We start from the raw sequence: 18137 nt of genomic DNA, 5'->3' as shown, positions 1-18137 counted from the left end.
TTCCGGACTGCGCGCCTAGGACCGCTAGACCACCGCGACCGGCTCCGAAACTCATGGGATGCTTCGTGATACTGTGATATTACTCATCATACCACAGTAACTTTTCTAAAAAAAAAGAAAAAAGTCTTATATTTTAATAAGAGTGATACATTACGGTACTTTCTTGAGCAGTAGAATATAAAGCTACAGAATCATTATATACAGAGGCTCTTGCCGCAACTGGAGGTAGTTTGAGTAAACCCATTGGTCCAGGTGTGCGTTCTGAGGAAATGGTCATAATTTTTTACTTTCTACCTCTCTACCCCCCCCCCCCCCTACTATTCCAAAATACGCTGATGGACAAAAAATCGCAGCATCGTAAAATAATATAGAGTAATGAAATTATTCGGAATACATTTGTCCAGGTAACGTATTTAAATAACATTGCAAGATCCCAGGTTAATTGTAAGCACGAAATAATACTTTGCAAATGTGAAATGCTGGTAAATTGATAACCAGTTTAGCTGCCAGAATGTTGACTGTAAGCGTGGGAATGTGCTTTCATTGTGTTTTACAGGTGCCAGATGTCAGTTTGTTGGATAGAGTTCCATGCGTGTTGCATTTAGTCCAACAGTACAGGTACAGTGAATGCCGGTTGTGAATGGCACTGGAGATGTCTTCTGATGATATCCAATATGTATTCGATTGGAGACAGATCTCGTGATTGAGCAGATCAAGGCAACAAGTCGACTCTCTGTGAAGCATGTATGAAGATGGTATCTGTTCTTTCGGATATGTCCGAAAGAACAGATACCATCTTCATATAGTTAAGGCTAACCGGCCACTGACCTTCTTCTTCTGCGCTGGATGCACACGCATTGCCCGAACTCTAACGGGACTCGGTAAGGTCGTCTGCAGCGAGTAATGAGTGTAATGCGCAGGGGCACTACGAATGTACTGTGTGGACATTAAGTTGGGAATGTGGGTCTCACGGGGAGCGTGCAAGGGATAAACCCTAAAGTCCCACTATCCTCTGTGCCCTCGGTGGCTCAGTTGGAAAGAGCGTCTGCCATGTAAGCAGGAGATCCCAGGTTCGAGTCTCGGTCGACGCACACATTTTCAAGTGTCCCCGTTGATGTATATTAACGCCTGTCGACAGCTTACGGTCTTTAATTCTCATTTCACTCTGTAGAGCATCTTGGGTTACAACAGCCGCCTGGTGTACTGTTTATGAATGGCAGTACAGCATATCAGATCATCAGACTGATTACGCTCTTGCAGTCAGGGCGCATGGGATAACCATGATGGCGTTCTTGCTACCACGGGAAGTCGCACCCCACACCATAACTCCAAGAGTAGGTGCAGTGTATCTTGCACGCAGACATGTTTGTGGGTTGGCTGCAGTTCCGTAACATGATTGTCACTGGTACTGAGGCAGAACGAGCTTTCGTCAGAAAACACAACAGACCTCCACCCTGACCTACAATGGGCTCTCACTTGATGCCACTGAAGTCGCAAATGTCGGTGGTTTGGGGTTGCTACAGGGCATCTGCCTCAGGGCTCTTCTCAAAGTAGCCCATTTGTAACCATTCTTTTGCTGCTCATATTGCTGCTACAGATGCGCCAGAGGCATGCACTAAACACTATGGTCTTCCCTCTTGATAGTGCCATATGCCCATTTAGAGCCCAGTTTTCTCGCGATCACTGCCAGCAGGAAGGCTACATTTCTGCCAAGTCTTTCTGCAACATCGCAGAAGAAACATGCAGCTTCTTGCAGCCTTATTACACGACCCGATTCAAACTCAGTGAGGTGTTGATAATTGCGGCTTTGTTGCCTTAAAGACACTCTTCACTAATATCAACTTACTACGTCCAGTCTCAAAGGTAACTAATGCATATGATTTTGACAGTGTGTATTTAAGGCAAATCCGATTTGTATCTTTGTAGTGCGCTACCAGCGTCACTCTTGTGTGACTGGTGTGAAATCTGAATTGACAACATCTTTCAGATGTAAAAACACGCCTACCAACTTTCTTTTATGTCGCTCAGTTCCTTCTTGGTGTTGTGATTTTTTTCCTGTCAGTGTATATATAATATGTTAAAATTTATGTTCTATGAAAAGGGGAGATGTTGTTATCAAAACTCTCGAGAAATTCTTGCCGCATCAGTCCAAATTTTTTCATCGTGATCTAATAAACATTGAGTTGGGCATAGGCTATATATTTCTTTAAACAACGATGTCCGTGTTTTGAGTTAAAATCGACTCCATGAAATAAAATACTGTGCTGTGCTCTGCTGTGAAAAATGCTGTCTTCTTTTCTTTCCGACAATCAGTTTTAACTACGATAGCAGGGCGTTTAAACCATTATACACATATATTCTTTCTCGTTATATGCCTTTTAAAAAATGTATACACAATAGAATGAGATTTTCACTCTGCAGCGGAGTGTGCGCTGATATGAAACTTCCTGGCAGATTAAAACTGTGTGCCGGACCGAGACTCGAACTCAGGACCTTTGCCTTTCACGGGAAAGTGCTCTACCATCTGAGCTACACAACCACGACTCACGCCCTCTCCTCAGAGCTTTACTTCTGCCAGTATCTCGTCTCCTACCTTCCAACCAGGTTCGCAGGAGTGCTTCTGTATTCTAAGGTAGGAGACGAGAGACTGGCGGGGTGTTAGTCGTGCTTGGGTAGCTCAGATGGTAGAGCAATTAGCTCGCGAAAGGCAAAGGTCCCGAGTTCGAGTCCCGGTCCGGCACACAGTTTTAATCTGCCAGGAAGTTATGTATACACAATAATTTGCTGTTTTACTTTCTTCCTCGCACTCAGTTTTTACAAAAAAAAGTTTTATTTATCGTTATCGGCTCATGATTAATTTTCTATAATAAGAAAGACAACTCCAACTGAGAAAGTGGTGGGAGGGGTAGGAGAGATAGAGGGAAGGGAGGGTGGCTGTAGACAGAGGGAAGGGGAAGATGGACAGAAGCAGGTGAGAAGAGGATATATAGAGAGATGGAGGGAGGATAAAATGATCAGAGAGAAGGGGGGGAAAAGTGATGGACTGAGAGAGGGGGGAGGATGACGAGATGGACAACAGAGGAGGACTGAGATGGAGAAAAAGACGTGAAGTGAGGGGCTGGACACCCAGAGGGGGAGGAGGGTGAGATAGACAGGAGAAGGAGCAGATGGATACAGACAATGGGGAGAACGAGATTAGGAAGGATATCCCGTTTCTATACGTATTTAGCGATTGTCAAGCATTGCCAGATTGACTTGGAATAACGATAAAATTTCCAAACATAGTTCGTGAAACTCTAACAAATACGATACCTAATGTTAAATATATTTGAGAAGTATCTCAGCTGTTTAAAATAAAGACTAATGTTAGAGAAGGGGAAGTTTTATTATCTTTACTGTTTAACTGAGTTTTAGAAAAAAGATATATACAGTTCTGGGATTAGGTGCTAAAAATCACAGAATTCACCCAGTACTTCTGTGAACGAAAACATATGAAATAGAGGTCAACTGCCTGATTTTTGCTGACGATTTTGCAATACTATCAGAAGCAGTTACTCACATAAGTCTTCTGAACAAAAGACTTCTGAAGAATAAAACACAAAATTTAGACGGCGTTCAGGGTAGAATAAATAAGAAATAGGGAACAACACCCAGAGAAGAAATAAAAAGACAACATGGGGAAAAGACGGCATAGTACTGGAAAAATGGCAAACGTGATCTTAGATGGTAAACATGAAGATAAAAAATTCATCTTGACCATGCAAAACAATTTTTTTATATAGGAGTCATCTGCAACGTTTTCAGGTCCATCTTGGAAACGTTTGAAGCACTCAGAAACTCTCATACGAGCTAAATAGTCTTCGCCGTACATTTCTTTTATTAACAGTTAGGTTTCAGTATCAGTTTGAAACTTCACGACAATTTATTGCTTGGTTTCAGTATTACACACATAAAAACAAAAATTGCAGCACCCTGATTCCCACAACTCCTCAAGATAGACGTTGACTGTGGCAATTGTGTCACAGACACTGTCCCTTTGACTGTTCAGAGATGTCACTAAACCCGCCCGAAGATGTAAACAACCACGCGTGAGCAGCGCCTATTAGACGGAGGGGATCCGACAGCCGATCACTTCCAGTTATTCCACCAGGAAGGCGGTACACAGCTCCTGTTATCTGTAGTTCAACGATGCCTACACAGACAATACCGTGGTTCGATCGCATCCGCTTTGTTATTTTGTGCCAGGAAGGGCTCTCAACAAGGGAACTGTCCAGGCGTCTCGACGTTGTTCGGGCATGGAGGAGAGACGGGAGCTGTCGATGACATGCCTCGCTCAGGCCGCCCAAGGGCTACTACTGCAGTGGATGACCGTTAACTACGGATTATGGTTCGGAGGAACCCTGACAGCAACGCCGCCATGTTGAATAATGCTTTTCGTGCAGCCACAGGACGTCATGTTACGACTCAAACCCTGCGCAACAGGCTGCATGATGCGCAGCTTCACTCCCGACGTCCAAGCCGAGGTCCATCTTTGCAACCACGACACCATGCAGCGTGGTACAGATGGGCCCAACAACATGCCGAATGGAGCCGTCAGGATTGGCATCACGTTGTCTTCACCGATGAGTGTCGCATATGCATTCAGCCAGACAATCCTGGGAGACGTGTTTGAAGGTAACCCGGTCAGGCTGAACGCCTTAGACACACTGTCCAGCGAGTGCGGCAAGGTGGAGGTTCATTTCTGTTTTGGGGTGGTATTTGTGGGGCCGACGTATGCCGCTGGTGCTCATGGAAGGCGCGGTAACGGTTGTACGATACGTGAATGCCATCCTCCGAGCATATCGGCAGCATATTGGCGAGGCATTCGTCTTCATGGACGAGAATTCGCGCCCCCCCCGTCGTGCACATCTTGTGAATGACTTCCTTCCGGATAACGACATCGCTCGACTAGATGAACCCTATCGAACATGCCTGGGATAGATTTAAAAGGGCTGTTTATGGACGACGTGACCCACCACCCACGCCGAATCGCCGTTGTGGAATGGGATAATCTGGAGCAACCGTGCCTTGATGAACTTGTGGATAGTATGCCACGACGAAAACAGGCATGCATCAATGCAACAGGACGTGCTACTGGGTATTAGAGGTACCGGTGTGTACAGCAATCTGGACAACCACCTCTGAAGGTATCGCTGCATGATGTTACAACATACAATGTGTGGTTTTGATGTGCAATAAAAAGGGCGAAAATGATGTTTATGTCGATTTGTATTCCAATTTTCTGTACGGGTTCCGGAACTCTCGGAACCGAGGTGATGTAAAGCTTTTTTTGATGTGTGTAGTTTGAAACTTAACGACTGTTTATTGCTCTATTACCACAATCATAATTTTTCAGGGAAAATAGTATCTACATCTACGTGATTACTCTGCTATTCACAATAAAGTGCCTGGCAGAGGGTTCAATGAACCATCTTCATGCTGTATCTCTACCGTTCCCCTCTAGAACGGCACGCGGGAAAAACGGGCACTTACATTTTTTCTGTGCGAGCACTGATTTCTCTTATTTTATCGTGATGATCATTTCTCCCTGTGTAGGTGGGTGCCAACAGAATGTTTTCGCAATCAGAGGAGGAAATTGGTGATTGAAATTTCATGAGCCGGCCCGTGTGGCCGTGCGGTTCTAGGCGCTTCAGTCTGGAACTGCGTGACCGCTACGGTCGCAGGTTCGAGTGCTGCCTCGGGCATGGATGTGTGTGATGTCCTTAGGTTAGTTAGGTTTAAGTAGTTCTAAGTTCTAGTGGACTGATGACCTCAGAAGTTGAGTCCCATAGTGCTCAGAGCCATTTGAACAATTTTTTTGAAATTTCATGAGAAGATCCGGTCGCAACGAAAAACGCCTTTGTTTTAATGATTGCCACTCTAATTCACGTATCATGTCTGTGACACTATCTCCCCTATTTCGCGATAATACAAAATGAGATGCCCTTCTTGGTACTTTTTCGATGTCATCCGTCAGTCCCACCTGATGCAGATCCCACACCGCACAGCGGTACTCCAGAATAGGGCAGTTAAGCGTAGTGTAAGCAGTTTCTTTGGTAGACGTGTTGCACCTTGAGTTCTGCCAATGAATCACAGTCTTTGGTTTGCTCTACCCACAATATTATCTATGTGATCGTTCCAATTTAGGTTATTTGTAATTGTAATCCGTAAGCATTTAGTTGAATTTACAGCCTTCAGATTTGTGTGACTTATCGCATAATCGAAATTTACCTGATTTCTTTTAGTGCTCATGTGAATAACTTCACACTTTTCTTTATCCGGGATCGATTGCCACTTTTCGCACCATACAGATATCTTATAGTAAATCATTTTGCAAGTCGTTTTGATGATCTGATGACTTTATAAGAAGGTGAATGACAGCATCATCTGCAAACAATCTAAGACGGCTACTCAGATCGTCTCCTACGTCGTTAATACAGATCAGGAACAATAGAGGGCCTATAACACTTCCTTGGGGAACGCCAGATATTACTTCTGTTTTACTCGATGACTCTCCATGAATATAATAGTTCTTGACAAACAAAGGGCACAAGAGATGCAGCTTTCGACTGGGAAGAATCCAAGTTTCACAGATATTGGTCATACATCTTTGGTACATACGTACTTACTCTGTGACAGCATGATTCCATTATTTTACTGCCATACCTTGTAGCGATTTTGATTTATTATTATGTTGTATCAAGAAGCAATGGAGGAAGTTATTAGTATGAATGAGGGAAGTCTTGCGAGTAGACAAGTAGCCTGCACTTTGCACGGCCGAGATGGGTAGTGATGCCAGTGTAAAGCACCGCGGCGTGGCAGTGTTGCCTGCCTCGTAGGCGGGGACGAGCTCCTGGGTAAGGTGGTGTACGGGGTGCGTGCGGTGCTGCAGGTGCGGCGTGGCAGTGTTGCCTGCCTCGTAGGCGGATACGAGCTCCTGGGTAATGTGGTGTACGGGGTGCGCGCGGTGCTGCAGGTGCGTGTCGCTGCTGCTGGACTGCGAGGGCACGCTGGGCCCGGGCCCCGGCGCCGCGGTCGACGTGGACGCGCAGGACCAGTTCGGCGACACGGCGCTGCACGACGCGGCGCACTACGGCAACCGCGGCGCCGTGCTGGCGCTGCTGCGGCGCGGCGCCAGCCCGCTGCTGCGCAACCAGGAGGGCGAGCCGCCGCTCGCCTTCATCGACGCCGGCACGCTGCGCGCCTTCCTCGACGAGCAGCTGCAGAGCAACGGGCTCTCCCCGCAGGGCGACGACTACCAGGTGCGCGGCTGCCCTCGGCACTATTACTCCGTCCGAACAGGCCGAACGGTACCGACCGGCCGCCGTGTCATCCTCAACCCACAGGCATCACTGGATGCGGATACGGAGGGGCGTGTGGTCAGCACACCGCTCTCCCTGCCGAGACCGGAGCCGCTACTTCTCAATCAAGTAGCTCCTCAGTTTGTCTCACAGGGGCCGAGTGCACCCGCTTGCCAACAATGCTCGGTAGACCGGATGATCGGTCGTCCAAGCCCGACAGCTCGGCACTATAGTCTGATTAAAATTACTTGGTAGTTGCCACTTCACGTGTTGGAGGTGTTTCCCTCAAACGAGAGCGCCCAGCGTCACACCTGAACTATTCGCTGTTGCGAAACTGCCACAACAAATGGTCAGTTAACTTCCAGTTCCTTGTCTGCTTCTTTTTTTTTCTTGTTCTATTTGGATCTCAAATCCTGGGCCAAGTAATTTTATTTCACATTTCGTCACTCACAATAAACACAGCTAAAGCAACACATATACTCACACGAAACGATGGTAACGATATATGCATATTTAGCACACACAACCACCCAAAGACAAAGTACTTTTAAAAGAGTTTATACTTAAATGAGTTTTTAATCACCAGAATTCCAACACCCAAAGTTGACAGTCTCTCTCTCTCTCTCTCTCTCTCTCTCTCTCTCTCTCTCTCTCTCTCTCCCTCTCTGTCTCTCTCTATATATATATATATATATATATATGTGTGTGTGTGTGTGTGTGTGTGTGTGTTTGTGTGTGTGTATTTGTGTTTGTGCCATAACGTAACAGTGGGTGCTACCTACCGGATCTCCCTCATCTTGTATTCGGTTACCACAAACATCAAACACAATTGTGATAAATTACGCCATATTATATTCGGTTACAGATAATAACGCTAAAAAGTACCATGTGGGTCATTTTTGACCAACGATATTTTTTCGTGGAATGTAGCCCCTTGCATAATCATCGCAAGACCAAACGCTCCCATGAAAAATTTACCTGTGATACCAGTAGTGCCATGTGGGTCATTTTTTTACCCATACGTATTTTAACGAAGTATTCGGAGATCGGATGGCTGACTCTGAGCACTATGGGACTTAACATCTATGGTCATCAGTCGGAGGTCGGATGGTACTTTACATCAGCGCGGCTTTCCGTTTTCTACGGACTGGCGACATGCAGACCTATGGAGTGACACTGGGAAGCTGCAGAATAACGTATTATAGATATCATACAGTGGGGAATCCCCCAATCTCCTTCTACACTGCTGGCGGTTGTGGCCGACCGGTTCTAGGCGCTTCAGTCTGGAACCGCGCGACCGCTACGGTCACAGGTTCTAATCCTGCCTCGGGCATGGATGTGTGTGGTGTCTCTAGATTACTTAGGTTTAAGTAGTTCTAAGTTCTAGGGGCCTAATGACCTCAGATGTTAAGTCCCATACTGCTCAGAGCTATTTTTGACCCTTCTACACTGGTGTGCCGGCCGGAGTGGCCGAGCGGTTCTACGCGCTACAGTCTGGAACCGCGTGACCGCTACGGTCGCAGGTTCGAATCCTGCCTCGGGCATGGATGTGTGTGGTGTCTTTAGGTTACTTAGGTTTAAGTAGTTCTAAGTTCTAGGGGACTGATGACCTCAGAAGTTAAGTCCCGTAGTGCTCAGAGCCATTTGAACCATTTTGAACTGCTCCATGCCACTGCACGTCATCCCACCAACAAACTTCATAGTTAACAACCACTTTAGTACAGTCCCGCAAGAATTTATAAACCTAACCTGCCTTTCCTATTTTGGATTGAATTGCGGATTCCAGAAACAAAAGAAACTTCTTTAGTACTATCAAAACATTAAACGGCAGTTAATGATACATCAAAGTACAGAGGACAGATACAGGGATTCCAGAGTGACGGTTCAGCCACTCTGACTCGCTGTAATCAGGGGAATGTGAAAACCATATACAGGTTAATATTACTCCTATAGGCTAAGCTTCTTGAGCCTCCTAGAGCCCTCTAGAGCCAAAGCTACGCCAAAAACATGTCACGCTTGCATCTAACCAGCATTTAAATGCACTGTCTTAAGAGGAACTATTACCCGTTTGAAAAAAAAAAAAAATATACGGTGTAGTTCATATCGGGCGATCTGGGTGGCTAAGTCATTCGTTCGAATTGTCCAGAATGTTCTTCAAACCAATCGCAAACGGTTGTGGTCCGTTCACATCGTCATCCATGTCCGCCCACGGTAGCTGAGTGGTCAGCGTGACAGAATGTCAATCCTAAGGGCCCGGATTCGATTCCCGGCTGGGCCGGAGATTTTCTCCGCTCAGGGACTGGGCATTGTGTTGTTCTAATCATCCCCATCGACACGCAAGTCGCCGAAGTGGTGTCAAATCAAAAGACTTGCACCCAGCGAACGGTCTACCCGACGAGAGACCCTAGTCACACGACATTTCCGTTATTCGTCATCCATAAAAATTCCATCGTTGTTTTGGAGCATGAAGTCCATGAATGGGTGCAAATGGTCTCAGTTGGTTCAGTTTGGCTGCATAACGCATTCCATTTTAGGTAATCGCAGACGCTACCAATATGGAGCCACCAGCAGCTTGCACAGTGCCTTGTTGGGTCCATGGCTTCGTGGGATCTGCGCCGCACTCGAATCGTACCATCAGCTGTAACAAACCGTGGACTCATCTGACCAGGCCACGGTTTTCCAGTCATCCAGGGTCCAACCGATATGGTCACGAGACCAGCAGAGGCGCTGCAGGCGAAGTCGTGCTGTTAGCGAAGGCTTTCTCGTCAGTCGTCTGCTGCCATAGTCTATTAACGTCAAATTTCGCGGCAATGTTCTAACAGATACGTTCGTCGTACGTCCCACGTTGATTTCTGTGGTTATTTCACGCAGTGTTGCTTGTCTGTTAGCACTGACAACGGTACGCAAACGTCGCTGCTCTCGGTAGTTAAGTGAAGGCCGTCGGCTACTGCGGTATCCGTAGTGAGAGGTAATGCCTGAGATTTTGTATTTTCAGAACACTCTTGACACTAACGATTTCCGAAATGGCATGTCCCGTACGTCTAGGTCGAATTACCATTCCCCGTTCAGAGTCGTTAATCCCCGTTGTGCAGCCGTAATCACGTCGTAAATCCATGCGGCTTTTCGCGGATGATGCTGTAGTATACAGAGAAGTTGCAGCATTAGAAAATTGTAGCGAAATGCAGGAAGATCTGCAGCGGATAGGCATTTGGTGCAGGGAGTGGCAACTGTCCCTTAACATAGATAAATGTAATGTATTGCGAATACATAGAAAGAAGGATCCTTTATTGTATGATTATATGATAGCGGAACAAACACTGGTAGCAGTGTATCTGGGAGTATGCGTGCGGAACGATTTGAAGTGGAATGATCATATAAAATTAATTGTTGGTAAGGCGGGTACCAGGTTGAGATTCATTGGGAGAGTGCTTAGAAAATGTAGTCCATCAACAAAGGAGGTGGCTTACAAAACACTCGTTTCGCCACAGGGTTATTTGGTAACCGTGATAGCGTTACGGAGATGTTTAATAAACTCAAGTGGCAGACTCTGCAAGAGAGGCGCTCTGCATCGCGGTGTAGCTTGCTCGCCAGGTTTCGAGAGGGTGCGTTTCTGGATGAGGTATCGAATATATTGCTTCCCCCTACTTATACCTCCCGAGGAGATCACGAATGTAAAATTAGAGAGATTAGAGCGCGCACGGAGGCTTTCAGACAGTCGTCCTTCCCGCGAACCATACGCGACTGGAACAGGAAAGGGAGGTAATGACAGTGGCACGTAAAGTGCCCTCCGCCACACACCGTTGGGTGGCTTGCGGAGTATCAATGTAGATGTAGATGTAGATGTAAATCGTTTCATTGAATCACTTGAGCACAAATGGCAGCTCTGCCTTGTTATACCTTGTGTACGCGATAGTACTGCCATCTTTATTAGTGCGTATCGCCATCCTGTCACTCCAATGTAATACGTCGTATCGGGAAAACCATTGGTATCCGGATATATGTTTATTAGGATTATTTGGTTGTTTCAGTGATCTGTACCAGTTGCTCTTATTTGAAACTATAATTGTCAAACTGTACTCTACCTTTTGGGACAGCTCTGCCCCAAGTCCTTTTACTGAGAGCCACGCACGCAGTAAAGGTACGAGGAACTAGCTCTCCCTTGTTCTGGTGGCGCAGCTGATCTTCAAGTACGACTTTCTGCGCGGCCGGCCCTCGCTGCCGGGCAAGACGCCCCGCGAGATGGAGCCGCTGGTGTACATGAGCCGCTCGGAGAGCCTGCGCGCGCTGCTCGCGCACCCGGTGCTCACCGCCTTCCTGCACCTCAAGTGGCACACGGTGCGCGCCTTCTACTACGTCAACCTGGCCGCCTACACCGCCTTCGCGCTGCTCATGACCGCCCACATCGTGCTGCTCACCGGCGGCGCCGTCGACGAGAGGGTGATGCGCTGCATCTTCAACAAGTCCTGCCTGTCCGCCGTGCTGTCCCACATCGCGCCCGTCGGGGTTCTGGCCGTCAAGTCTGCAGCGAACGTGACCGCCGCACCACCAGCAGTGGTGGCGGAGACGACCGCCAGCTCGCCACCAAACGACACCGAAGTGGAGCTGGTGCGGAACGTCTACCTGGCTCTCGTCATCATAAGGTTACTGTCTGCACTCACATGCAGACCCTAGCTCCAATTCTTATTCCACAGAAAAAGCCATTACGCTAGTTTATAGCAATTAAATTCAGCAATATGATATTCTTCCTCAGTGTTTGTCCCAAGTATCACTCCAATCCCGAGTACTAATTAAAAGTGCAAAGAGCTACATTTGTGGTAATTGCTTTTTGTTAATGCAACTTAAACTGAAACGCCCTCAGAAACTTTTTATGAAGCGGTAGTGATTTTTTTTATAGATAGTATCATATATGATACCCTGTACTTAAGCAAGACAATTATACACATAGAATGAGATTTTCACTCTGTAGCGGAGTGTATGCTGATGTGAAACTTTCTGGCAGTTTAAAACTCTGTGCCGGACCGAGACACGAACTCGGGACTTTTGCCTTTAGCGGGCAAGTGCTCTACCATCTGAGCTACCCAAGCAGAACTCATTCTGGAAACATCCCCCAGGCTGTGGCTAAGCCATGTCTCCGCAATATCGTTTCTTTCAGGAGTGCTAGTTCTGCAAGGTTCGCAGGAGAGCTTCTATAAAGTTTGGAAGGTAGGAGACGAGGTACTGGCAGAAGTAAAGCAGTGAGAACGGGGCGTGAGTCGTGCTTGGGTGTCTCAGATGGTAGAGCACTTGCCCGCAAAAGGCAAAGGTCCCGAGTTCGAGTCTCGGTCCGGCACACAGTTTCAATCTGCCAGGAAGTTTCACATAAGTGAAAATCTCATTCTGGAAACATCCTCCAGGTTGTGGCTAAGTCACGTCTTTGCAATATCATTTCTTTCAGGAGTACTAGTTCTGTAAGGTTCGCAGGAGAGCTTCTGTAAAGTTTGGAAGGTAGGAGACGAGGTACTGGCAGATGTAAAGCTGTGAGGACGGGCCATGAGTTACACATAACTATGGAGTTTCATGTTGCTTTATAATTAAAAAAAATAGTCATAAGCGTTACACATATTGTTCATATTTGCCGTAGACTTCAAGACAGGTCAACTACAAACATGGCACAAAAAATTTCAACAATTGTAAGTAAAACAATTCAAAATATTTAAACAAAATTTTTCTAATTAATTGTCTAGAGGAAAAGAGTAATTTTTTTAATAACACACTTGTTTTTAATCATACTTATGTTTCCAGAGCTCGAATATTTCGGGAATTTGAGCATGAGCACTGTTCCTTTTTCTGATGGATTGCATCGTCATCCTCATCATCACATTCATCAATTTCTATATCGAACTCGTCTGGTTTAATTCTCTTGATCAGCTAAATGATCTCTTCAACAGTCAAGTCTGGGAATCAAGTGGAGAAAAATATAACCCCACTCCACAAAGTTGGCATTGACTCCTTAGGTATCATATGTGATACATAAAAGTTTAAAGCTTATAAATTCGTTATACCATTAATTCATAGTTTGCTATCGACTGTACAATTTAGTACTATATTAAAGCAAGTGAAAACCCACGTAATTAGGAAAAGTTATGTCTTTATTTCCACGAGACATGCCGTGTAGTTGCATAACCTGAAGTTTCTAGTCTGTGCTGCCACATCATCATGCTGGTAGAAGCACGATCAAGAAGTTCAGCTGCGTACCCTGACGAGAAGAAAATAAAAGCTGGAGCCATCATACATGCTACCTCGTGACTGAAGAGGGTATACCGAGATCTACCCATTTGGCGCTCTGTCTCCACGTGGCGCGATCTTGAGTCTAAAGGGTGTTCCAGCTGCCCCTACCAATGTTGTTTCCTTTGCAACCCATAATGTCGTAACTGGCCTTCAAAAACCACATGCGAGATTTTCATGTTCTCCCGCTTGCTACGAGCAAACTATTAGTCCTACAGAAAAAAAACGAAAAGGTCCTGTTTCTACGAAATTTAATAGTTAAATTTTGTACTTCCATCAGAGACGATGGTTTCCAACTAATTAAAAGACAGTACAACAGTGACTTTCGATCCCCCATCTGCTCCTATTCCTCAAACATATCTGCATCCTCTACACCTCCCGCTGCCTTGATCCCCCTCACCCCCTGGTTGCTCCTCTCCCATCCCCGCCCCCTGCCACGTCTTCACTGTTGTGTCCCCCCTACCATCCATCTCTACACCCTTCATCTCCTTTCCCAAGGTGGCTTCCATCAACTCCCCCTCCCAGATGATGCCCTCTCTCCCTCCATTTATCCCTCCTATCAACTCTGATCCTCACTCCCCCTCCTTTCGTCTGTCCTTTTCCTGGGCTCCCTCTCCCCCCCTTTCATCCTCTTTTTTTCCCCCACCTCCCCTCTCTCTGCCCCCTTGTCTCCCCCGAGTCCTTTTGCATTTCCCTCCTCTGCCTCTTCTCATTCCCTCTCACGTCTGCCCTGCCCCTCTCCCCCCTTATGAGTCCTCTCCCTCCTTGGTTCCCCCCCCTTTCGTTTTTTCCTCTCCTCCCTCCTTGTTTTTTCCCCTCCTTCAGGTCCTTCCCGCCCCCCTCCCCATCTGCGTTTGGCTCGGGAGTGTCATCTTTGTGCCGCCATTTTCGTGCAGTGTTTTACAGTGAGTGTTTTACAGTGAGTGTTCCGTGTTGTGTCTTTTGGGAAGTGTTGCGAATGACCATCATACTGTTGCTGGGTTTGATTTTTTATCTCTTGCGAACAGAAACCAGACTGTCGCCATGTTTTTCAGTTGTGTGTCTACTATGTTACTTGTCTGATTCCTGTGTATTATTGACATTGCCAACCCCTTTTGCTTTCTGTTTTAACTTTCCGCATTTTGCCGCCATTTTACACTTTACATCACCATTTTATCGCCTGTTTTTCTTGTTTATTTTCTTTTTCCGTTTTTAAAAAAGTCTGTAGGCTGTAGAGCGGCGTACTAAGCTGCTGCCAGCCCGCCCCCTTCGGGGGAGTTGAAAATCAATAAAGAAAAAAAAAGTGGCCTTCGAACGCACCGCCACCCCCACACACATCCCTCACCAGCCAGGATTTCTAGTCCGTTGTTTGTGATGCTCACTCCAACCACTGTCAAAACTTTACGACTAAAGGAACTGTTCCCGATATTCGAACTTTTCTGGTGTTTATTGATCGAGTTATTACTCCGCCAGCATAGTTGCCTATTTCGCTAACATTATCAATTTAAACGTGCAATGAAAGGAAAATGAGTTTCTTAAATGGTTACGCTAAAGTTAATTACGTTGATAATTCCATCCAAACTTAATCTTTACAAGGATAATAGTTTCGTAGTCAGAAGGACTGAGGAGCACAATTCATTTAATGCTGTTAAACTGCAAAAAATATTAGGTAAAATGAACATAAAAATCAATTTCACAATTTGTAAGTGTTAGGCTAAGCCGCTGGTCTAATAAGGCCAGCCAATGAAGCCAATGAAGCCAAAACCGGTCGAATGTGGGAAATAATTCTTGCAGTCACAGATTTTTGTACAGTGGGAGGACGGAGTGCCATGACCAACATACTAAATATGATGACCAGTGGGGGCTGAGAGCTAGAGTGGGGGTGCGTTTGAAGGCCACTTTTGTACGATTTTCTTGAATAACTCGGAAACTACGGCATCTAGCAAAAATAGTACAAAATTGATCACAATCGCCTTTTTTCAACTCGATCTTACGCCACACCATTTGGTCAATCCGAGAGCCTTTAAGAAAAGGCACACATATTCTGATATCTCAATAACAACCCAGTATTTTAGCGACCAGTCACGCTTTTAAACTCTATCTTCAGCCATACCACTTGACCAATCAGAGAGCATTAGAGGCAAGGCAAGATATAGATATCAAAATCAAATCCAGTGTTTTACTATATTTCATCTCCACCTTTGCCACGTCACTTAGCAAATCACAAAGCTCTCACACATATATTTTGTTCCTTCAGCCATAGCTCGTTATTTACCAGCCATTAAAACGAATCAACCAATCACATCTCAATATTTTACCTGCCATTAAAACGTAACGCCCATTCCCCATCTTTGTTCTTTGTATCTACCACTTGGCAATGAGCGAAGTTCGATATTCGTACGACATTTGATGAAAGGCACAATTAAATGTTTCCACATCTAAATTGTCAGTGTTATCTACTGAAATATGTAAAGAATTTCCTTTGTAATAGTACAAAACACACATTGCTCGCATACTGCCACTGGTGATCTAACTTACAAAGTAAGATGTATCTGTAGACAAGGAAGGTTCGATTTTTGTACCACACTTTGTGAAAGTACAATGGACCCTCAATTTATGCGTCTCAGTGTTATCTTCATGTCTATATTGATCTGTAACAGAGCAAAACACATGTGACTCGTTTTTGACACTACCAATGCACGCTTCGTTTAACAATGTTATCTACAAATCTAAAATTTCTATCAAACATCCGTAAACAGATTGAGGTTAGTGGCGTAACTTATGTAAGGGTCGATCAACTAAAGCGAGATATATTAAAAAGAAGTAAGTAAAATCATAATTATTTCAAAAGCAATTGCCATAGCTATTAATACAATTATTCCACTGTAAGAAAACAAGGCCAGTGCGTTCATGAAAAAATGTTTGCAGCTGCCTATGAAACCATAACTGTATTCAAGGCATGCATCTCTTTATCCGAAGCAAATCGACAGCCATTAGTGCCATTCTGTAGTTCACAAAAATATGGAAATCGCATGGGAAGAGGTTCGATCTTAATGGAGGATGTCTAAGGGCTTTTGAGCGAAATATTTCACATAATAGCAAATTTTTGTACAGTGGCAGGAGAGAGCGCGAAGAACGACATACTAGAAATCCTGACTGGTGGGAGCCGAGTGTGGAAGCTAACCTTTGTACGCTTTCTTAACTAACTCCAAAACCGTCGCCTCTAAGAAAAGAAAAGATCCTGTTAATTTTTCTGTAGAACTAATAGTTTGCGCGTAGCAAGCGATAGAATATGAAAACGTCGCGCATGGTATTTGAAGCCAGACATAAAATTGCGGGTTGCATGAAACGACTCCGGTAGGAGTAGCTGAATTATCTTGTTTGTGGAGAGTATGTTGCCTACGTTGCGTCAGTCCCCCAACATGTTTACTTCAAACGAGAATCGGCTTTTTGCTATTGTTTGTTTATATCATCAAAGAGTCATTTTCAGCATAAAAGGGTTTCCCTCATCTCCTCCAGCCACTAAGTACACCTGCAAATGAACTAACCAACACTAATATTAATAATAATTAAACTGCAGTAGTTTTTAGCGGCTGTTGGAGGCTAGTTATGGAGATGATCCACACTGGTGGCCGTTAAAACTGTAACGCCATGATGGCGGCATGCAAGAAACGTCAAACCGGCAAGACGTCTACCATTTGCTTGCATAAGCAAATGTTAAACATTTGAGCACAAGTACACAAAGAAGGTAGGAGGAAGGCCATTTACATCATGTGTGTAGAGCGAGGTTACTTGCATATGTATGTTGGTTGTTTGTGGGAAGATCGTTTTGTGCCTTGTGTAAGAAGAAGTCTACCACCATATGTTACAAATTCGAAAGCGGCAGGATCGTCGCCTATCGAGACTGCGATTTCTCGTTCTGCGACATTGCTACTAGTGTTGATCACGATCTATGACTGTAACTTAGTGGTCCAGGAGAGTCATTGTATTGTATGTTAACCGGGGACCTAGAAACGACTTAGAGGCTCCGTCCCCGCCGCAGCCGCGTTGGTCCACAACCCCATGACGACTACCCCAGTCCACTTCACTCCTCCGCCGCCCCACACCGAATCCAGGGTTATTGTGCAGCTCGGCCCCTGGTGGACCCCCCCCCCCCCTCCAGGGAACGTCTCACACCAGACGAGTGTAACCCCTATGTTTGTGTGGTAGAGTAATGGTGGTAAACGCGTACGTGGAGAACTTGTTTGCGCAGCAATCGCCGACATAGTGTAACTGAGGCAGAATAAGGGGAACCAGCCCGCATTCTCCGAGGCAGATGGAAAACCGCCTAAAAACCATCCACAGACTGGCCAGTTCACCGGACCTCGACACAAATCCGCCGGGCGGGTTCGTGCCGGGGACCAGGCGCTCCTTCCCGTCCGGAAAGTCGTGCGTTAGACCACACGGCCAACCGGGCGGGCAGGAGAGTCATACTCAACAGCACGCAGCATCACAATGGCCCCACGAGATTAGCGCTTGAGAGGACGGACCTTCTGTTCGGTTTAGCCATTCAGG

General features: G+C 45.8%; 1 protein-coding gene across 1 annotated transcript in view; it reads left to right on the top strand.

Moving 5' to 3' along the window:
• LOC124545598 (transient receptor potential channel pyrexia-like) overlaps positions 1 to 18137 on the top strand; it is a 148966-nt gene that overhangs the window by 75321 nt on the left and 55508 nt on the right. The window contains exons 7-9 of the mRNA XM_047124546.1: positions 7016 to 7126; positions 7178 to 7301; positions 11517 to 11980. Of these exons, the coding sequence (XP_046980502.1) occupies positions 7016 to 7126; positions 7178 to 7301; positions 11517 to 11980 (699 nt within the window). The remainder of the gene's footprint in view (positions 1 to 7015; positions 7127 to 7177; positions 7302 to 11516; positions 11981 to 18137) is intronic.

Source organism: Schistocerca americana, chromosome 8, assembly GCF_021461395.2.
Source record: "Schistocerca americana isolate TAMUIC-IGC-003095 chromosome 8, iqSchAmer2.1, whole genome shotgun sequence".
Lineage (NCBI taxonomy): Eukaryota > Metazoa > Arthropoda > Insecta > Orthoptera > Acrididae > Schistocerca > Schistocerca americana.
This window is presented reverse-complemented; position numbering and strand designations above follow the sequence as displayed.